This window comes from Actinia tenebrosa, unplaced genomic scaffold (genome assembly GCF_029948245.1).
Source record: "Actinia tenebrosa isolate PJP-AT-01 unplaced genomic scaffold, QUT_ActTen_1.0 PGA_scaffold0__85_contigs__length_37466705, whole genome shotgun sequence".
NCBI classification, from domain to species: domain Eukaryota; kingdom Metazoa; phylum Cnidaria; class Anthozoa; order Actiniaria; family Actiniidae; genus Actinia; species Actinia tenebrosa.
In genome coordinates, this window is record NW_028292569.1 from 17760296 (window position 1) to 17783523 (window position 23228).

At 36.7% G+C, this 23228-nt stretch overlaps 4 protein-coding genes across 6 annotated transcripts; 3 read left to right on the forward strand and 1 right to left on the reverse strand.

Annotated features, from left to right (window-relative positions):
• The first annotated feature begins 27 nt into the window (after window positions 1-27).
• Window positions 28-4343, forward strand: LOC116304497 (uncharacterized). The gene is made up of 2 exons (XM_031714241.2): window positions 28-338; window positions 1210-4343. The coding sequence occupies exon 2, from the start codon at window positions 1290-1292 to the stop codon at window positions 4341-4343; it is 3054 nt and encodes a 1017-aa protein (XP_031570101.1). The 5' UTR covers window positions 28-338; window positions 1210-1289.
• On the reverse strand, window positions 4090-13453 carry LOC116304551 (galactosylgalactosylxylosylprotein 3-beta-glucuronosyltransferase 3). 2 transcript variants are annotated; one of them, XM_031714313.2, is made up of 5 exons: window positions 13098-13453; window positions 11162-11383; window positions 7081-7694; window positions 6266-6556; window positions 4090-4912 (listed from the first exon to the last, which is right to left on the reverse strand). In XM_031714313.2, the coding sequence occupies exons 2-5, from the start codon at window positions 11325-11327 to the stop codon at window positions 4808-4810; spliced, it is 1176 nt and encodes a 391-aa protein (XP_031570173.1). In that variant the 5' UTR covers window positions 11328-11383; window positions 13098-13453; the 3' UTR covers window positions 4090-4807. The 2 variants fall into 2 exon arrangements, with proteins under 2 accessions (XP_031570173.1, XP_031570163.1); XM_031714303.2 differs by lacking the exon at window positions 13098-13453 and adding an exon at window positions 11525-11743.
• Window positions 13454-13738: 285 nt separating this feature from the next.
• On the forward strand, window positions 13739-18624 carry LOC116304564 (galactosylgalactosylxylosylprotein 3-beta-glucuronosyltransferase 2-like). 2 transcript variants are annotated; one of them, XM_031714323.2, is made up of 5 exons: window positions 13739-13831; window positions 15331-15436; window positions 15718-16265; window positions 17046-17339; window positions 17906-18624. In XM_031714323.2, the coding sequence occupies exons 1-5, from the start codon at window positions 13829-13831 to the stop codon at window positions 18008-18010; spliced, it is 1056 nt and encodes a 351-aa protein (XP_031570183.1). In that variant the 5' UTR covers window positions 13739-13828; the 3' UTR covers window positions 18011-18624. The 2 variants fall into 2 exon arrangements, with proteins under 2 accessions (XP_031570183.1, XP_031570191.1); XM_031714331.2 differs by having other exon boundaries at window positions 15721-16265.
• Window positions 18625-19361: 737 nt separating this feature from the next.
• LOC116304524 (protein fem-1 homolog B) lies at window positions 19362-22397 on the forward strand. The gene has a single exon (XM_031714275.2). It carries the CDS (start codon window positions 19661-19663, stop codon window positions 21542-21544), a length of 1884 nt encoding a protein of 627 aa, XP_031570135.1. The 5' UTR covers window positions 19362-19660; the 3' UTR covers window positions 21545-22397.
• The last annotated feature ends 831 nt before the right edge of the window (window positions 22398-23228 follow it).

Here is a 23228-nt window from a genome sequence, read left to right on the forward strand (position 1 = left end):
AACGGATCAAGTTTACCAAACACTTTCTAGAATGATTTTGTGCATATATATAATATATAGTTAATGTCCGTGCTCGATCCTTGATCCTCATTCCTTTCTCGCCAATCATATTTTTACAGTTTATCTAAAGAGCCCTGGAACTGATACTCGAAGGCAGTTTCAACATATACGCGTCATGCTTCAACTGAATTGCTCTGTTAAAGCCTATTTCTATTTTCAAAAATGTTAGAGAGGGCTTATCTCAATACTTTGTAGTATGTTCACATTTAAATGCAGCGAATCTCGTCAGGCTGTAATCAGTTTGGCAGTTAACAATCGAAAGGACAAACTGAATATCGGTAAGTTCGATATAAACGTTCTTTTAAATATAAGCTTAAATGACTAGTCAGTTCAAGGGATATAGTGAAATCCTGCCGGAGACCCTGCTGGGAATATTGATGGACCCAATACTATTTTCTATAGACTAGTATTCAATTCTTTCCCCAAATATTGATGCTCCCTCACATGTTTTTTATAGGGTTAGTCATTTAATACTTCAGCCTTAGTGCCACATATATCAGACATGTTATGGAAGATTGTTTTCATTGCAGAGGTTTTGATTACAAGCTCTATATAAAAATCACAAAAATCGTCATCATTATGAGATGATTAAAGCATTTTATAGGTTTAGGATCACAATTGGCTACAATTTATACTCATCCTACTCTTCTATATAAGTTAGTTTTAAACTGACATCTGCTTTAACATATTTGCATAAATATATATATTCACATTGACATTCAATATCAGCTTGGTTTGCGTGACAGTGCAAGCGATTTACTTCCCCACCCCTCCCTTGGTTGAGAATGCCATTTTTATCTCGTTATCCCATTTCCTATTCCTTTATCCGTAATCGCTGTCCAGTACCACGGTACATCACAATTTACTCATCATGCAAAATAATAATAAAGCTTTATAGTATATTGTAAATTTATAAATGCAATAAAAAACAGCTGCTTATGGCTCTGTACTGTGATATAAACACTCTGGAAGCTGTAGAGCACTCGAAAAGCAAGAAAACACACGGCTTCGCCTAGCGTTCCCAAGCTTGCTTTTTTCTTGCTACACAACTCCCAGGGTGTTTATATCACAGTACAGCGACATATATACTTATTCCTTAATTTAAATATATTTCTGAAACAATTTTCCAATGCATTTTCACATTTTTAGATACCGTCACGTGCCGCAAAAGGCCGCAAAAGGAGTTCACTCAGCGAATAATAAGTGTGAAGTGTTAAACTGCTTGCACAATGCTTCTTCATAAAGCTGTGCAAGAAAATAACATGGTTGAGGTGAAAAAGCTCCTTAAAAAAGGCGTCGATGTGAATGCCAAAGATAGACGAGGTAACACTGTATTGCACTTTGTCCGCGACGAAGAAATGACATCTTTGTTGTTAAGTTCTTCGTCTATTGACCTTAACATACAAAATGATAACGGCGATACTGCAGTCCATATTGCCTGCATTCCATTTACTGACCGTCTTAGCGATTTAAAAACAAACACTATATGTTCTAGACTGAAAATTATGGAAATGCTTCTAGGAGCTGGAGCATCTCCAAATATTCAGAACCAACTTGGATACAGTGTATTGCATTTCGTCTTTGTGTACGGGGGAATTGCAGGAATTCGTATGGATGTACTTAACATCCGTGATATAGTTGCCCTGCTCCTCAAGTACAGCGCAGATGCTAATTTAAAAGATTTTGAGGGATGTACACCTTTACACCATGCTGTTAGAGAACCAAACATGGCAGGTGTAGCTGAGCTACTTCTTCAAGCTGGAGCAAATGTAGATGCCAAAGACCGTCGTGGAATGACTCCTCTACATCTCATTTTTGATTTGGACGACGAAGAGATGGTCAAGTTACTATTAGGTTATGGTGGAAGTATAAATGAAAAAGACGTTAATGGGACGACCGTACTGTCATCCGCTGTTTTAGTGGGAAATGAGTCCATGGTTGAGTTACTTTTGGCTGATTCTCGAACTGAAATAAATTTAGGGGATTTGAATGGCATCACAGCTTTGCATCTAGCTGCTGCTTACAAACGCATTGTGGTCTGTGAAATGCTTATTGTAAACGGAGCAGATGTAAATGCGCTTGATGCTTGTAATGCAACTTCTTTGCATTATGCAGCATACGGTGGAACGCCAGAAATTGTTAGCTTATTGTTACAAGCTAATGCAAGCCACGAAGTCAAAAATGATTTAGGCTATCTTCCTATTCAGTATGCGCTGGATCGGCATTACTTTTACACAGCCTTGGCATTTGGGGAGGAATACAAACATGAGGTGATAGCTCACCTTTCAACATCAGAACAAATCGATGAAACAACGGAACTACAAGACTGGATATTGCAAAGTTTTCCAGCAGATGACGTGCTGACCATGATTGTTCCAGCGTCAAAAGTTTACTCAGATCCATACAATCAAGACATACTTCCCCCAGATACAATGGATTACATCAAAACTAAGACAAACCAGAACAGTTCTGCATTTGTTCGTGGTATGACGGAAGTGCCAGGTATAGGAAGAATCCCTGATATCGAAGAAGCGAGGGCAATTAGAGTTGCTGTAGAGAGCTATATTGAAAAGGTATCATCCACAATGGCGGATGTTGATCCCAGATTTCGTGGATCTCTTTTGTATTCTGGAAGCGTCTACGAAGGAACGAAGATTTGTGACCCATACGAGTTTGATTATATGTTGTGCCTTGAAATGTTTGAGCAAGTATGCTCAATTCAACTTGACTACGATACACAATTCGATAACGTTCAGGTTTCCAAGGACAAGAGTTTTTTAGATGATCGTTTTGATGATTTTTTCAATGAAAACCAACTTCAGAGTGATAAAGTTATGACTGTGTTTGTCGAGGTGGCCAGAAAAGCAATTAGTCAATTGAGCTTTGCTACGGGCTCTAGTAATCTTTACCTTCAAAGTCTAACTGAACACACACTCGTAGAAGGAACCTGGATCTTGCCTGGAACGGTGACGTGCAATTTGAAATTGATTTGGAATGGCCTTTATTACAAGCAATTGGTCATCTGTGTTGATCTAGTACCTGCAATTCATATCAACAATTGGCTTTGTGCTGCAAGAAAGGGAGGGTGCCTTTTGACTGACAATATAATGTCTAAAGGATGCCACGTAGTGTCAAAGTCTGGATACTGGAGGCTCTCTTTCTCTCTTGCTGAGAAGATGATCATGGAAAATCTTTCAAGTGAGCAGAAGCTGGCGTTCGTTGGAGCAAAGGTCATGCTCCATCCAGCTGTTTCAGCGAAAATAACAATTTATGATGACAGTGCTTTGGATGATTTAACAAACATTAGGAATCACGATAGTACCATAGACGAACAAGATGATGTTATACATGGTGGAAAGCAGGAATTTACAGCTTATGAAGCATCTTCAAGTTGCTTTGATGAAAAATCTTTCCATTCACGTGATGAGCTGCCGACACAAACCCATGATGACGGCCATGCTAGGAGAGATACCATAGGACCTAATTTGGCAGGAATGATGATCGGTAGAGTAATGACAACTTCTGGCTCTCCTGTAACAGCCATTAACGTTTCAGATAAGCAAGCTCTGTGGAGTTTAAAAGTGGGGGACAGAGTTTATATCAGTGTCAAAAAAGACCAATGCACTGGTGGTATGTATAAAAACGAAGGTGGCTTACTAAGAATGAAGGACATAGATGATGCCAGTGCAATAAAAGGACACGATTGTGGTGCTATGAATGATGAAAGGAGAGTCCAAAATGCCACCGTAAGGATGGGAGACGCAACAGATATCTATTTAGCGCAAGGTCAGAATACAAGTGACTGTAGAAAGGAAGGTGAAAACCCAGGGATGCTAGACACAGATGATACCAGTGCAGCAAAAAGCCGTGATACTTGTGCAATGAGTATCGATGGAGATAAAAATGCCATAACAAGGATGGAAAATTTATCTGATATCTATTTGAGCGTAGGTGAGAGTGACGATGATCACATAAATGACGATGGAAGCGACAGTGACATTCCAGCGAAAACCATAGACCCACGTGATGTTCTATCCACGTATTTACTGAAGATGGTGTTCTTTTACTGTCTTGAACAAAACATGACTAAATCTCCCGAGATCATAGTAACAACAGAACAAATATTTAAGCAGATTTATGACTGCTTGAAAGAGAAGCGCCCTCTACCTTACTACTTCATGCAGAACCACAATATTATGGATAAAATGCTTGAAAGTGAAGATTTGCATGAAACTGAGTTAACGATAATGATGTTAAACACTTTTTTAAGCCAGAAACTTTGACTTGAAAAAAGAACAAGTACATATTAAAAGATCGAAGTATGAAGAACTATCCACTCAATATACCTAGACGTCGTAAGATCTTAAGATGATCTAAAGGGCGCTGGCCCTTCAATATGTCGGTCAATTTTAGACATAAATGCTTGTCATGTGATGAAATTCGATTGCGCATGCGTTACGTTAGAGCTCACAAATATGACTGAAGAATCGACACCCCTGTAGTGCCTAGTGACGAACAGCAGTGGGATATTACCGTAAAACATTTTTCAACGTAGACTTTAAGAAAGTCTATATGATTAGTGTTTGGTGTAGATGTATGCATCGACGACTTCATATTCCTTATTTTTCCTGGAATATTGAGAGAGATATAAGATTTAACCTCAAACGTGTTATGGGTTTGTAACAAATTTGTGTCCAGGGCCAATTCCTATAACTATCATGCATGGCCTTCAGTTGCCGCGCGAACACTAGGTTTCTATATTTGGATTCGAAGGCCTTCCTTCCTCTCTTAGTTCTTTTTCACCAATAATGCTGTCACGTGGCTTTTGGGTCCTCGTATGCCAGACAAATACCTGTTGAAATAAAAGGACAGTTTTAGATTTTATAGAACATGAGTCTGCAAGGTTTAGTAGCCGGTTTTAGATATTTGGATTAATTCCTTGAAGCCACGATTTTAATATTTCTTTGCGCGTGATCCAACTGGAACCGATAATCAAAGTGTACCTGAGTGTATCATTAACTATAGGCCTTTTGCAACAAACAGTCACGTACTGATATATCACTTTCATAAAGAATCAATTTAGCCAAAGGTCCCTTGGGGAAGGCTTTGCTGGATGGCAAACAAACTTTAAACTGCTTCGTATCTTGAAACCTTATCAGGGGGGGAGGGGGGAATTTTTGAAAAGGGTTTGGATGTGACGTTAGTAATCCAGCAAAAAATCTTTAAATAAATAAAGTCTATATTTTTTGCTATCCAGTAACAATCACGTGTCAATTTATTGCAAAAGACCTATTGCAGCATTAATGAGCTACAAGTCAAGCAGCCTATCCAGTTGCTTCTCGTGGGCAATTGCATGACCGTTCATGTACCGTAGTTAAACAATAAAGGCGATAAGTCTGCTTGTTCGGGCATAACGATATTCTCGGACCTTTAACTTTATTTTAATTCTTGCTAAGCTATTCGTCACTGAAATGATGTAATATCTTAATTTAGCTGTTGCTGTTTCTCTGCATTAGTACACACTTCATTATCATTGCTTATGCCATTTCATTAATAACTATTTCTTATATTCTAAGGCAAAGCTTAATAAATAAATAAATACCATAAACAAACTTGTCAGACAATTATAGTGCGTGAATATAGAATGTACCGTGTACAAAAGAAGCAGCATAAAAAAATATAATAGACACCTCGAAAATTTCGTCAACATTTAGACAAGCAAGAAAGAGTATGTCCGAATCATAGAGGTTTGCAATAATCTTTTCTTACTGATACGGCAGCCATCTTAAATTATGGGATGCACATGGAGCAAACGTAAAAATATTCATATAGAGCGTTTAAACAATAGAAACTTTCTGCACAGTATTTGCATAAAAATAGAGTTCAATTCCCGGAGGATAGAAAATGTATTGTTTTGGTACCCCATGATGGCCGCTGTGACGTCACGTGAAAACGCTCTATAAAGCAAAGGAGTTTTCAAATGATTTTACGCTTTGGTGGTTTACATATCGGTCCAGCTACCAGCAAATTCAATTAGTTTTTAGATGCGTTTCACGTTTTTATAAAGTTGTATAAAAAGACACCCTGACAGCCGTGCTGTCTATATCTTTTCCAATGTTTGCTCCCTTGGCATCCCATAATCTCTTACTTAAAACAATGGAATTCAAGATGGCCGCCATATGTAAAAAGGTATATTTTGATCTACCTTTTGACAATCACCCAAAGGCTCCAGCTCCTCCCTTGCAGTAATTTGCCTCAATAAAGATGACTCCAGCATCCCAGGTCTTTTCATAGCCTTAAATTCAGCATGTGGATATTCGGTTATCAACTTTTTGATATTAATACCAAAGCCAGCCATGTCTATCGGAAAGGGTCGAAATCTTCCCCAGTTTGTGTGGAATCTGATCACTTTGCCCTTTTGACATACGGGACCAGCCCATCGAGCAGCTCCTGTAAATGCTACAGGCCAAACCCCTACACCTTTTATCCATCGAATCTGTAATAATAGTAAATATATAATTGTAAATCAATGAATGAAATGACAATCGAGTGAAAAAGCGTGTGAAAGCTCGAGAACGAGGAAGTGAAGTGAAGTGAAGCCGAAGAAAGAAAGGCAAGGAAAAGAAAGACTGGTGCAAGCGATGATGTAGAAACTAGCAACAACTGCCAAACAAAATGTATAGACCTGCTCGAAAAAACCTGAGAGCATAAAAGGATGAACCACTTTTGAATCAAAGGTTTGATTTTAGGCAAGGCCCACTACTCCCATCCTTCATCTCAAGCTATTATACTTATGGCAAAAGCGTGCCCCCCTCTCCCCTCCTTCGTCCTGTATCTATCCTCTTCATCCTGACCAATCAACGTCCTTTTCTAAGTACGATAAACATGAGCTATTTTCTTTTACTTTCGCGACAAACAACACCATATAAGGCATTATTAACACGATATTTTTAGTCGTACCAGAAGCTAGACCACAATACACCATGTTTGCGCAATCTCAGAAAATATCTATGAGCTTACCTCTTCAAATAGCCGACTGTCGTAGGTGTTATCGTCATCAGCAAAGTACACCACCCCAGGTGTGTCCTCAGGATTGATATTATCCCGCATCCACTGGATACCAACATTTCTTTGGAAGACTCCTCGTGGTTTAAACCTTCGAAACTCTCCCTTCCTTTTTTGAAAAATCTCTGGCGTCCTAATATTCAAATGGGTATATTTTAAGCCCGAACTCTTTAGAAATTGCTCCACTAGCTTGCTCTTACGAAGTGAATCCTCGACAACAATCCAGTGAAGATTGCGAACTCCTTTGAGCGCTTGGGATACTCGAGTTAGTTCAGCTTTTTGAACAAATCTTTTAAATGTCGGTGTAACTATAAAAACTGTGGGGACAGCTCTATTTATTTTTTGTTTATCTATGACTTCACCAATTCCATCTTTTGAGTCGCATTTTTTAAATTCTTCTCCCAATTCGTTTATTTTGAGTTGCAGCTGTTTAAGTTGGTTTCTAGATCGGGTAAGGCGTTTATGAAGCTCTTTGTTATTTTCTTGTGTGTCCAGTGGGGTGTCATATAATGATCTTTTTCCTTGTACATGCACTGCTTCCTTCAAGGACAACATATTTTCTGAGTCGTCTGCAAGGAAGGAATAAATAAATGTAGAAAGATTTTTCTTAGACCGGTGAAATAGCTAGTAGGTAAAGTGGTTTTCACACACCCGTGAAGTACACTCAATTGAAGAATCGTTGTCGGGTTCAGAAACATAGAACATAGAAGCTGAGGCCAAAATAGCACATGGAAAGTACATTAATTAGATGCACGCGTTTGGTATTCTAAGGCCCCGTCCACACGTATCCGCAAATTTTCGTATCTGCAAATTTTTTTTTTACGGATACGGGTTGCGTCCACACGTGTCCGCAAATTTTTGTGTCCGTATCCGCAAATTGTACGAAAACGGATACGTGTGGACGGTGAAAACGATTCGAATACGCTGCGTGTGGACGCGAACATTTTCGTATCCGAAAAAAAAAATTTGCGGATACAAAAATTTCCGGATACGTGTGGACGGGGCCTAAACCGACTGCATGGATGGCGCAAATGAATAAATTATAATATAATTATGTCATTTCCCATGTGCCATTTGGGTCTCAGCTTTTATGTTTTATGTTTCTGAACCCGACAATGATTCTTCAATTGAGTGTACACATGGCCTAATACAAATTAGTAGACATTAGTTCCACCGTATTAAACACAAACTTATGGTATCTGTTTCACGGGTTTATGAAAATTACTATAACTATTAGTATAGAGTGAAGGCATTTTACCCGTGAAATCGTGAATTATAAAATAACTGTTATGAATGTCGCGTTCTAATTGGTTGGGAGCGCGTGCTTTATGAGAGCACATTGCACGAGCGCGCACTTTCCGTTGCGTCATTCCTATCTAAAATAACGGTTATTGTAATTTATATTTTATAAAAGAAAAAAAAACTTGCTTGCTGTGCTGTGTGCCATTATAAAGCACTTGGGGATTGGCAGGACACTCGAGAAGTTTCCAGAAGCACTCTGCTACGTGCCGTGCTTCTCCTAACACTTCTCTCGTGTTCTGAGAAACCCCGGGTGCTTTATGCCTGCACACAGCACACGCGCACATTTTCTATTTCTTCAATTAATAGTACTATAATACAAGATGTAAAATAATAGTCAAATAGACACAAAATAAAACAAGGGAAATAGGGTCTAATAATGTGTATTAGATTAATAATAAATCTATTGAATGGGTTTAATGAATTCACTCTACTATTTCGTGGTATGAGAGAAATCACTATTTTCAGCGCTTTCTTATGTATCTATTTGACTATTTTACAAGAACTACTAGAAACTGTTTCACGGGTCTGAGGCCGAAAGTAACTCTTTAGTAAGCAAAATGCCTTAATAAAAAGAGGTAGCGGGATTTTGCTTGGCCCATGAAACAAAGTAACAGTCAAAGTAAAAAAAGAGTTTAACTGTTTGGAATTAATATGATAAAACGACCAGAGGAGCAAACGGAAGGGAGATGTTGTCGCGATGACGACGAAATTACTGTTTTTACTATAATTATTATCGTATTCTTGCTTTACTGGTCCTTTTAATAATACATTTACAAAATCACTCTAATAAGGTAGTGACCCAAGACAACACGAACAAAAGAATTCAGCTTTAGCTTATCTCCGGTGTAATATAATTAACACAGCAAAGCTGACATCACATCACCAAAAAACAATACCAGCTTCACAATAATCTATAGAACCAATCACAATAGATATAACAAAAGAGCAGTATAGATATAGCCCATATATACGCTCCGAGTTCAACAATCAATTATTCATCGCACACGCCGCTTGCTGGTGCGGCTTCCATCAGTGTACACGGCTCCATTCAAATCTAGATATAAGGTTGATAAAGAAAAAAAACGTGCGAAGACATACAACACATATACACGAAACAAATTATTTAGGAAAATATTATCTTTATTTTAACAGTAATGATGAAAAGGTAAATTATACACCGTGAAAAGATGAAAAAACTTACTGACGTTTCGGACGCTAGTCCTTCGTCGGAGTAAAAGAGCGTCTGAAACGTCAGTAAGTTTTTTCATCTTTTCACGGTGTAAAATTTACCCATTTTATCTTAACTGCTTCATTAGAAACACCGACGCAGATCAGACTAGTTTTTAGCTAGTTATATCTTTTTATCTTTATTTTAGTTATTTCATTGACGGTTGTTGAAAAGGTTGTCGGGGAAAAAGACACTAAACTTCGGGGGTCGTACTTCAATTACAATGATAATAATTTCTTTTGTTTTATAATCGGGAGTTTTAAAACTTCAGCTATTTTACTTCAGCTATTTTGCGAAATATTTAGCTAATAGCTTAATACAGCTATGAAACAAATGTTACTTATTAGATGGTAAACGCAGGATTCAAACAATAGAAAACAAAGGAGTTAGAGCGTAATAGTACTAAATAAAATGTATTTAACAGGTTTAGGAAAATCACTCTAATAGATATTAAACTAATAAACATTAGTAGCACCTAATTCCATTGTTTTCTTTTGTCTATATTTAAGTGTACTAGTTAGTACGCGTTGACTAGTTGATAATTATTCGCTGAAGGCGAAGTGAATATCGGGGAATAATTATTCCCGATATTGACTGAGTTTGAGGTGAATAATTGTTTTAGTATAAATAGCAGGTGATCCTTTCAAGAAAAGAAAAAAAAAAGAAGATAAAAAACACATTTTTTCCGATAACAGCAACAAAGCGGCTGGCCACCATTTTGAATTATCGCTGGAGGTGATTATCGTGTGATAGTGTGAGTTTTTCGACCAATCAGCGCGCGAGATTTTCAAAAATCACCTGTGTATTTATACTAATATTTTTTATTACACATTGAGGGTCGATATCCGTGCGTGTGATAAAGCCGTGAACAAAACCTATATCAGTGAAGTGATACGATATCACTTCGCGGTAAACTGGAAACTGAAAATTTTGCCATTTTATCGACCTTAAATATGTATTGAACAAATTATTACATGTTTAGAGCCTGATATCTTTTTCATTCACTCGCTTTTCATATCATATCGCTCGCACACTCGCTCGCGGACTCGCTGGTTTAAGACATCATTTGGAAACTCGTGAATAAAAACAATATCAAGCTCTTAACATGTGTTGATCTCTATTTATTTCACGGGTTAAATGAATTCAATCTAAAGCCATAATAAACTTGATACCGTTATAATAGAGTAGTTTTGATTAAGCCGTGAAATACACTCTATCGTTAAGCACTACCTCACGATAATTCTTTTGTTTTCTATTGTCTTTTTGTGACTATTACACTCTAATTATTACACTTTCTTTCGCGGGTTAATGAAAACCACTCTAACTTGTACTTCTAAGAGAAGCTGTAGACAGGCTTCAAGGATCAGTATAGCGTTATTTCAAATATTTTTTTACATTGTTAGTGCATTAGTTTTTTACGTAGTCATAATCATTACATATAATACATTATTTTCTGTCATGAACATTTCTTAGCTAGAAAAGATACAAACGCTTTTGAAAACTTACCAAAACGTAGGTTTGCCACATTAATGGCATCTTCTATTTCGTCGGAATGCATCTTTAAGCGAGACATACGCCTTGATTGTCGTAGCTCCTCCTTCACAACGAAATACGTTAAAGGAGTCATGGCAATTAAAAATGCTAGTAGTACTGCTAGCTCCTTCCTGGCCATGAGATATTCAAGTCGCCGTTAAATCTAGTGCCAATAACTCCTCAATACATTCCAACCTAAACGAAAAGAAAAACAAAAAAACGATTGAAATATCGTTTCATTTGTAAGGAAGTGAAAACAGGAAGGAAGAAGGAAGGAAGAAGGGCACAATGTAGGATGGAAACAATAAAATACGTATAAAGGAGAAAAGAACTTACCTATTCGGAACAACATTCAACGAATCCTTATTTAGCTTCCTCCTACCTTTGTTCTTAACTAAAACTTGCTACGTATTATCTGACACCATTACATGCCTTCTAACACTTGAAAAGAGAAGAGCTCCGTTCCTACGTGGTTCATTCAAAGTCTCGCGGATCCATTGTTTTGATTTTCATTCCTCGCAATCTTATTATAACATGGTTCATTTTTGTTTACTGGTGTTCAACAAGCCGCGCGGTGAGATTTTCAGCGAAAAGAAAATATTTTACAGAACAGGTACCTACTGAAAAAGTAGGGTTTTTATTTTATTTTTTTAATGTAAATATTCCTAACAGCCACGTTAGCATTCCTACTTGTATAACATTGTATTCAACTATGGGTGGTGTTCAAAATATCAACATGTCCCCTTGCTAAGACGTTTTGATCTGCACTCGCTATTTTCAAGTTCCCATGATGCTTTGCTTTTGGTGGAATGCCGGTTCAAAACTGTCATTATACCTGCTTTTATATACACCTATTCCAAAAAGCGTCATCGCCTCGATAGGTCATTGCAACATGAAAATGGCTTGGTTGAAAACATGTCCATGTTCTTGACGAGAACATAGTTAATGGAGCGGAATGGTTGGGAAACCTATCGTTCTATGTTTTTGTTCGTCTTTATCCATTGTTATATGACGTTGACGGTGTACAGTGAAAGAAATGTTGCTCCGTTTGTTTGTTTAGTATTCGGGAATATAGAAGTTTATAATCCTAAAAACGTCCTAAAATACTTATTATTTGTTAGTTAATCCTATATGATTAATACAAATCGCTTATTAAAAAGGGCATTGCCTTTTTTTCATGCTTTCTTATTTATCATCCAGTAACTTGACTGTATCTGCGCGGAAATATTTATCCGCATAGGTTGTGGTCATCGTATGAAAGTTTTCACTTTCAAAATGTTCATGCATGAAAATAATAAGGAAACGAGTACTTTCAGGCATACTTGTTTTGGTCCATTGTGCAGGGTCAGTATCACGTGATGGTACGGATCAATATCAAACGCAAAACAATAGCTTTGTTCTATGGAGTTTCCGAACCATTCCGCTCCATTAACTATGCTCAAGCAAATTCGGGAAAGGTCTATGATTGAACATTTTCGTATTTGTACAATGCCACTGTGTTCCTCGATTACAGACTCAAGACTTGCCTTATTTCAGCGTCAGAATATTCACAATATCGACGGTAAATTAAAGAAAGTACAATTTCAACAATTGCTGGTTTTCAATCATTCCCAAAAGAATGAAGTGACAAAAGACACGGCGGCCATGTTGGATGATAGAGAGACTAATGACGAATCTTTTGTTATATTCATCCAACATGGCGGCTGTGAAAACCATCGATTCTTTGGATACAACTACATGACCCAAAATCCTTTGACACATAAATAACAATGAATTAGCCGCCATGTTGGTTGATCTAACAAGAGGAGCTTATGAGGAGGTCTTTGTTATCGAGACGAACCAACATGGCGGCTATGACGTGATATACAACCAAGAAATACAATTTCAAATTTCAGGCATTTTCACTTACCTCAGTGAGTTCACAAATATTCGAAACTGGAGTCCTGGACTCCAGTATATACCACAATAAAACACAGCTCCAGAACTGGTTTGTTCTCGTTCTCGATCAAAGAAATTTGATGCTATTTCTTATTCTTTAGGTGCAACCACTTAACTCAAAATCCCTTGAGATATGAATAACAATGAAACAACCGCTATCTTGGTTGATCTCTAAAGAGAAGGTAATTTTGAATGCTTTGTTATCGTCAACCAACCGCTGTGGATATGATCGGATATGACATATCGGCATGTACGCTAAGAATAGGGTACGACAAAGCACATATCTCTTAACACCAAATCATTTAACGCCAGACCATTTGGCTTGCTGTGGCGTTTGATAGGTTTTGAAGATGAACAAGCGACGTACCAACGGGTGATTCGCATGAATAAGTAAGTAAGAATGCCTTTGTCCACGTTCGGCTGGTCGTTTCAGTGTCTCTCACTACTCATAGATTCAGAATCAGTACTTAGGCAAGAACCAATTTTTTTAGTAAATCTCTTTCGCTATACCTTAAAAATTTCTTAAACTTTTTTACAATTTACAAACCTTTGGTCAACAATTTCCAGAGAGTTTATAGGAATTTGATTTATGGAAACTTAAAAAATGGGTAAAAATCTTTGGAGCAAAAAGCCGTGAAATATCATTTCGTCAATCAGCTTCGAAAATCGACGTAGAAATAAAAGACTTAATGATCAAGAAAAATGGTGAGTACGTAAGAAGATATATTATTGAGTCTTGGAAATTTTGTTATGAAAACAGAATGTGAATAACAATGCAATGCTATGAATAAACTGCAACAGGTGATACGGAGGGTTTGATCTTCTCGGTTCTATCCTAGCTATTCTACTCTTCCCTTGATATCTTAAAACATTGAAAAGTTTTGGAAAGTAAGATATAAATTATGGGTCAAATATTCATAATTTCTGTTAATCCAAGGCTCTCGTAACTTTAATATAATTGGTATTTAATAGAAATGGCTTGAAAGGCTGATATTTATGTTTTTTTTTTTTTGCATACGAAAATAAATCCGATATATTTGAGGTTACAAAATATCAAGGATAGAAGAATTTTTTAAGAAAAATCGAGATATAGTTATAAAGTATATAGTTTTCGTCTTTATTGACACTGAAATATTTCTGTCGGCGTGATTTAGGCCTTTTGTCTTTAGACACAACAGGAAAACCATGTACCATTATTGTGGTAGGTCATGTAGTTTTGATTTTAACATTCAGGCCCATAAAATTAGCATGGGATACCGTTTTAGATGAGTTATTTCAGAGATTTTTTGTCATATCGGATCGGATCTTATTGCAATTGGTCACATTTCATGATGGCAGCCATGATGATTTTCTTTGTTGACCACGTGGTTAGTGATTGAAGCAGCAGCACTTTTTTAGTACACTATATAAAATTATATATAAATATCATATATATCGATCTTAAAGTTTCATTTAACTATCCATCTTATTAAAATGCTATATACATAGTTAAACTAAAAATCTAAATTGAAAAAAAAAAAAAAAAAGAATAATAAAAATACCTCTAATTTTTATGCTCCTCCTCGAAAGCTTCATTCGTTTATCCTTCTTGGTTTCACTACAAGTTTAGATACACAGTCGTAATAATATAATGTTTAAAATTCTAAAAATTTGGATTCATATACGCACCCAACTTTATGGGAGGGGAAGAAAAAAATATTTTACATTTCCAAAATATTTACCCACCTCTGGATAATGAACTAGTGTCAAATCTCCCAACCGTGTTACGACAAATTTCCGAGTCAAACTCCTTAATCTAAGCGTCAGAGAGGGTTAATAACATTCTGAGATCGATTTTTTGTAAGAGAATATATTTGCCTCATTTGCAAACAATAAGACAAATTTTTAGGTAGATCAAATAAAGACTTGGAAAGGGTTGTTTACCATGTTAACGCCTTTGCTATCATCTTGCAGGTTTTTTTTGGTTCGGCGTTTCGGGGGCACAAACAAGATGGCTGATGTTTGAATTTGGGCCATCTCATTCTAAAAAAAATATTGCTATGGCCTTGACTAGAATTCATCCAAACAAAGTTTTCGTGTGCTAAATGTCTATATTATTCAGCCATTCTCTTTATGTATTCCACCGACAAAACAAAATACGCATTTTAACGAAACATATCTTGGAATCGGGCTATTAAACTCACTGTTCTATTTTACAATTTCAGTTTGTAAGAGGAATTTTCAAGTACGTTATCCTGCTGTGTGGGTTTACTATCGTTGTACTGTTGACCAGAATCATTGAAAACCGAATAGAAAATGAAAACTTTACAGGTTCGTACATTATTATACATATATATCAACATGTGAGTTGAACGTCGTGTGCATAGAACATTGAATGTAGTGGTAGCGCGTGTGAGCGAAAAGTTTCCCCAATTAGTGCGAAAGCGCTAGAACGACTAGACACTTGAATATATAAAGATCTTTTTTATGTTTCCTGATAACCATTGTGCTTTTGAGATGTTTCATTCCAATCTATTTGAAGTGTGCATCCTATCCCATGGGAAAATAAGGACAAGAACAAGCAACATGTTTTTTTTTTCTTTTTTCCTTAGCAGTATTCTCACTAAGCGAAGAAGATGAATATTTATCGAAAACAACACATCCGAACACAGAAAGATCAAATCAAGACATCAAAACACATAACAAAAACACCAAAACAAATATAAATATTCTTCATGCGCATCAAATAAACAAAAGAAATACCATATCATCTTCTAGAAGTACAGACCTACCAACTATATATGCAATAACACCAACATATAAGAGATTCCTACAAAAAGCTGAATTAACAAGAGTGGCCAACACGTTTAGACATGTGAAAAACTTCCACTGGATTGTTGTCGAAGACTCAAGAATTAAAACGAACCTCGTCCATAATTTTCTGGAAAATTGTGGGCTCAAATATACTCATTTGAATATCAGAACGCCCAAGCCTTTGAGGCGCTCACGTAAGCAGCCGCGTTGGTCTACGTCACGTGGTGTGGAGCAAAGAAATTTGGGGTTGGCATGGATTAGAATTCATGTGAGTCTTAACAAGACAAAAGGGGTCGTGTACTTTGCTGATGATGATAATACGTATGATGTAAGATTGTTTGAAGAGGTAAGATTTTTAGAAATTTTTCTAGAGTGTTTCCGCTATCACAAGATGGATACCACGTTGAATGGTAAAAAAAAGTATTGCTTTACAAGAGAAATATTAAAATCCTCGAGAGTAAAGGAATTCGATCTACTGTTCTGCTATCCAACATGGCCGCCATTCAAAATATGTATCCTCAGTTGATAGTCTTATCTTAGTATATTTCTATAAATCAATTCCGTCATATAGCTTACGTATCATATCATTTGCATGCCAACTCCTCGAGTGCAAGTATAAGTAAAAGATCAAAATACAAAAGCAAGGTTGTGGTTCTCAATACCAGCAAACCAGAAATGGTATTGCTTGTCTCGCACGACAGAGTAGGCTTTCAGTCAAGGCGTTTCCATGACATTCTTTTGAGGACGCGCTATAAATAAAAAAAATTTATACCGGCAATGTCATGGAAATGTCCTGATTGACGTCCAGCAATGCCTTGTCAACGACTTAAAAAAAACTATCGACAAAGCGTTTTTCCAAATGGTGATATTTGTACCGAAAAAATAGATAAATGAGGACACATTTACACATTCTTTAACTCCGACGAAAGACGAGCGTCTGAAACGTCAGTAAGTTTTTTCATCTTTTCACGGTGTATAATTTATCCTTTTATCATTACTGTAAACATTCACACACCAGGTAATTAAATGCTACGTATGCGCACTGCACTTTTGTTAGGTACTTACCAGCTGTTTTACGTTATCATTCAGTCTTGTAATAGAGAGACCAAATCCTTATTTTCTACAGATGCGCTTTATAAAAAGAGTAGGTATATGGCCTGTGGCCTTCACTGGGGCAGCACGATGGTCTGGACCTGTGTGCAAGAATGGAAAGGTCATTGGTTTTCATAACAACTGGAAGCCTTGGAGAAGCTTCCCCATCGATATGGCTGGGTTTGCTATCAACGTTAAACTTCTAATCAAGGTGTTTCCAAATGCTTCTTTCGATCCAGAAGTTCGTCCAGGATTAATGGAAACCTCGTTTTTAGAGCAAATCACAACTGTTGGTGAACTCGAGGGAAAAGCTGATGACTGTATGAAGGTGTGACATTAATTATTGTATACACGGCACCACCCTAAAGTAAAGTTCGATCAGTGAAACCCCTTCTGAAACTCCCCGGGGATGCTCTGCAGTTCCCAAAGTGTTTATATCACAGTACAAAGAAATAAGCGCCGGTTTTGTATTGGTAATTTTATCAAATATTTTTTCACATTTTTACGCAAGTGTGTCTATGTCCTCCTATATAAAAAACGGTAGCTAACCAATCAGTGTGGCGTTATGTCTTAAGTATCTTATAGATAAAGAAATAATAATAAATAAGAATAAATATCCATAAAATATTTGAAATATGACGCGCGCGCTGATTGGCTGCCAACCGTGTTTATATCAGATGACAGAGACACGCTCGGCAAACTCTCCATCCAATCAAATTCCCTTAAACAAGGCATGAACACGGCTCGGACATGGTCATGCCAACATTGCATGAGGAAAATCCGCAGATCAAAATTCTAGAAAACATCACGGTCGCGGTAAGCCACGAATACAGCGCCAACTTTTTTTTACAGTCATACAAAACGGATCTAAGTGTAAATCGTTATCTTTTTCAGGTTTATGTATGGCACACAAGAACAGAGACACCTGTCATTAATATCAACGGCGAAAGGCAGCTTATCAAGCTTGGAGTTCCTTCAAATCTGCTAGTGGAAACTTAGTGAAAACATAGCTGCATAGTCAAGAACACATCCACAAAACGTTTTCTCATACATTGACAAGAACGATATTGAACGGTTCACTTTAGTATCTTGTTTGGTATACACCTATTTAAAAAAACGTCCGTCGGAGATCTGAAATCTGAGACCGAAAGGAATTGTGGGTTGTAAGCTGTAAATTGTTTGTGGTTTTAATTAGTAGTTCGCAAAAAGTTAATATCTTGATATACTAACTTTGAACGATGACCTGCGCTGGCAAACTATCTGGGTAACTGTACATTGATTTTCTAACGAGAAAACACTCAGTCCCCCACAATTCTAATCGGTCTCAGATTTCTGAATTCAGACATCCAACCGACGTTTTTTGAAATAGGTTTACATCTACTGACCTGAATGAGTCATATCACATCCCTCTATGCTCAGTCATCCATGGACAATCCAAGAAGCTTGCCATATCCCATCCCGTAAATGACATCGATTGAGAGCAATCTATTGAGAGAGAAAAGGGATAAAACTGAGTTACCAGTAATATAAAGTAACGTTTCGTAGGGGAAGGGCTATCGAAAATATCTCCGATCTTTATGATTTAGTGTCTAGTGAAATACTCTAGTTGGGGGGGGGGGGGGGTTGGGATTTCCATTAATTATAAATGCTCCCTAATTAGGTTTAGTCTAAAAGCAATGCTTACAAACTTTGGCTGTTAATAAATTATACAAAATGATGAAATTTCCGCGACTTGCTCCAGCTATGCAACAGAGGTTCAGTTTGAGTGTAATTTCAATAAAATTTAATTTATAATATTTGTCATTTATGTTAGACTTAAGGGCTTTGGTGTCCATGTACCAGGTACAAGTCTGTTTCCCTTTACGCGGGGACAAAAAAGGATTTTATCAAGCTGAAGGTGGAGAAACAAGGAAGGAAGGAAGGAAAGGAAAGAAAGAAAGAAGGGAAGGAAGGAAGGAGCGGAGAGGGAGGGAGGAGTGCGAAGAAAAAAAATTCAAAAAAGATGGAGTTAGCACTAAGTTTTCTAACTTTTTAACCACAAAATATTCAATGACTGTGTGCAAATAGTTAATAATTAATCGTAAATAAAGAAAGCAACCAGTTTTCTCTGAAAAATAATTTGCTCAGGTTTTCATCAAAACGTATAAGATTCGCCATAAATAACATACCCATTTGTGAGATAGGTTGGGTTCTATTCTTCGCAAATTTTTGCGAAAGTGATAAATTTACTTTCAAGTTTTTACGGCAAACTGATTAAAATTTGAATACCTTGATTTGTCTGGAACTGACGGGCTTCCTGTGTTATTATAGCCGTATGAGAATGGGCTCCACTCTCCACTTCATTTCTCTTGAGTCTTCCTGTTTTTATCCTGTTAAAATATTTAATGACAAAAAATAATATTTTAAAGCAAAAATATCCTTTACAGCTCGGTTTTAAATGAAGAAAAACGTCTACGAGGGATTTAACTATGGACTCGTACTTTAATTTCAACGAAAAGTAGCTTTTTGAATTTTAAAAAAGGACCTTTGAAGCACGAGTTTCTAGAGAAATGGAGTTTTGTCTTTAGTGATGACAACTTAGGTCCTCATTGTCCTTTATATATCTGTGTTTTTTGTTTTAAATGTTGACTAAAATACAAACACTTTATAATGGAGTTAGTCAACGATATCTACAAAAGCGCAAGACAAGGTTCTTCGTCGAACTTAAAGATCCTTTTGAGCAGCTTCAAGTCCAAAGCTAAAGAAAGAAGTAAGCTGATTGAGCACAAAACGAAAGATAATGACCAGATAACGACTCCCTTGATTATAGCTTCTCGTAATGGCCACATCAAGTGTGTAAAGATTCTTCTGTCTTACGACGCTAATATAGAAGCAAGAGGGACTGTTAAAATTGATGATCAGATTATTGAAGAGACATCAGCTTTATGGGCGGCGGCAGCAAAAGGTGAAATGGAAATTGTCAAGCTGTTAATCAAAAAGGGGGCAAATGTTAACTCTAGGACTAAGACAAACTCCACGCCTCTTAGAGCTACTGCATATGATGGGAGACTAGATATTGTAAGCTACCTAGTTGAACATGGAGCTGATGTTAATGTGAAGAATAACTTTGAGAACACTCCTTTGATGGTAGCATGTTATAATGGTCATAGGAGTGTAGTTAACTATCTGATTGAGAAAGGTGCTAAGGTTGATGCTCAAGACAAACAAGGGAATACTGTACTTCACTATGCTGTAGAACGAGGACACTTAGATATTGTCAAAGATCTGGTTGCTAAAAGAGCTTCACAACTTGCCAATAATCTTGGCTTAACACCATTACTTCTAGCAAGTAATGACTGTAAGATTGAAATGGTTGAATACTTCATTGCTAGACCAGACTGTAGCAAGTTAAATGAAATACACAGCCTTGAACTCTTAGGAGCAACAATTGCTAATGAGCCAGATGCTTATGATATCGATAAAGCCTATGAATTCATGATGCGAGGAATGAGGAAACGCTACAAGGGAGATAAATGTGTGATAAAGAAAGATGTCCTTCCCCCAATACAAGCATATCAAAATAGGAGTGAGTGTCAAACTGAAGATGAGCTGAAGGACATCCAGAAAGACTCTCATGCCATACACATGGAGGGATTAGTGGTGAGAGAAAGAGTTCTTGGGCCCAAAAATACTGAGCTACGCTTCCCTGTTCGCTACAGAGGGGCTGTCTTTGCAGACTCGGCTAATTTTGAGCTGTGTATAGCACTCTGGAAGCATGCAATGGACATTGGGCAACAGAATGATCTGGCAGTTGTAGACGACCTGAAGATTTTTGGAGACTTTTTTTGTCACATGATTCAACGTAAAGTGTTTCCAAGCTTTGCAGATGTTTTTGATGTCCTTGAGCATGCGGTTCTAGAGTATGAAAAATTGAGTCAAAAGATTCAGAAAGCTGAAGAAAATAAATCAAAAACACTGAAAGATGATTTGGAAAGTGTCATGCACAGGTCACTTTATCTTCTCACAATATTTGAGCAGCTTAATCTCACGGAATCTGCAGAGAAAATGCTCCATCAGCTGTTGTATAGATATCTTTGTATGAATCCCAGGACGAAACAAGGCAAAACGCTTGTTCACTTGGCTGTTTCAGGTGCAACACCTACCGACGAGCATTACACTAAAGATGTCTGTACCTATCCGTGCTATAAGACGACCAAGCTTCTGCTTCAGACAGGTGCTCAAGTGAATACTATTGATGATGAAGGCAATACTCCTCTTCATACAGTAGTGATGACCAAACCAAAACAGGGACAACAAGAAACAATGGAGAAGATCATCTCTTCTTTATATGATTCTGGAGTTCATGAGGATTTGACCAACTCTGCTGGTAAAACTGCCCTTGAGGTTTCAGCTTCTAAAGAACTGAAACAGTTCTTGATTGTGAAGAGGAGAATTCTGTTGAAGTGCCTTGCTGCTCGTGCTATCAAACATTATCAACTTCAATTTACTGGCTTGGTTCCCAAATCAATGGAAATGTTTATCACTGCTCATTGACGACGCTGTAGTGTGAAGGGTTGAGGGGACAAGATGACTGCAGAACACTTGGTGAGGCTATAGAAAGATTGAAGGCAATGATTAAGCATAATAAATGAGCTGGGCTGTATAGAAAATAACATAGGCCCTGAACATTTTCACAAAACATCCAAAGAATTTGCTATTAGATTAAGATTTATAAGTACCTTAGTAGTCTGTTTGTAATTTCTCATCTGGGCTTCCCATGTCAATGAGATACTCTTTCAGTCTAAACTGCAGTTCAAGGTATTCAAAGCACACAAAAGAACTCCATTTGATCCTTGAACCGATGTGTGCAAACAAGTCTAGTAATAATTAGGTTGATCTTATCTTGCACTATAATTTTTTTCACATCCTAGATCTTACTGTATACATGTAGTATGATAGCTGTTATAACTTTTGACAAACACCTATATGCATGTAGGTGTATTGGTAGTGTATTTGTATAATTATTTTGTTAGCTTCATTACAAATATTTCATGCCATTACGTGGCTTTTCAAATCACTTAAAATTAAATATCTGAACTCATTATTTTGCTATTATTGAGGATTTTGTTCAAGAAATCGTTTTCAATTGCAGTAAAGGAACTTAAATAAATTTATTAACATTTAGCTTAGTCAGCTGATAAATATCCAATATTGTGCAAATTTTAATTTCTCATTGATAACAAATAAATCATTGTATGTTTGGCTATCAGATGTTAATACAATATAACAAATATCAATATAAGGAAAGATATTGGGATAAAAAGCAGGTACACTGCCACAAGACCACACCATTGAATTTCTATCCTTGAAATGATGGGTTGCTTATTCAATTATTTGGTTCTTTTAAGATATGTACGTCGTAAAAAATGATACCATGATTCTATTTGCTTTAGAAGTAAATAGTTGTTATTTACCAATTCAACCAGGACTCGGGGTCCAGATAGGGACAAACTTTGCCAAAGGTCTTCTATATAGGGACTGACATCCCCTCTGTGGACCAGTTTTAGTTTTTGTAAATAACCTATTTATTTTTTCCCCATTATTTCTATCTTGCTCTGATTTGTTTTCGTGGTTTAGCAAACTGTTATTGCAGGATAACAGACTGCAGTCATAGAAAAAAAGTTTACTGCCCACTTGCACAGCCAATCAGAATACACAATGCTTAGGATAGGCAGACCATAAAAAAACAAATGAAATTATTAATTATTGTTTTCAAAGACTTCAGAAAACTACAGATTTTAGTTTTTAAAATCTTATTGAAGTTTATTAACCAAGAGTATATTTCACAATATAGGATGTAAAAAAGCCCAAATATTTTTTTGTCATTTTTGTTGGTTTTATATTATTTTTAGTTACATTTTGTTTGGTTATATATTTTTTTGAGTTTTGGGTTTTGTATTTTATTTCATTTTTTTGTTTTTTGTTTTTGTTTTTGCATTGGAGGTTGGGATTCAAACAATTTGACAAAAAATATTTTTCATCAAATAAACTGTTTCCAACCCATGCAAAATCAATTGTTTCTTTCATAAACCAATAAATCCATCCCTATAAAAGTCCCATAAATTTTCCCAAGTTACAATGTGACAAGTTTTTCCCGTTATGACCACTTTCATTATACATTCCCATCCCTAAATGATTGGTTTCTTCAAGATTGACCAACTAACCCAACCCCCCCTCC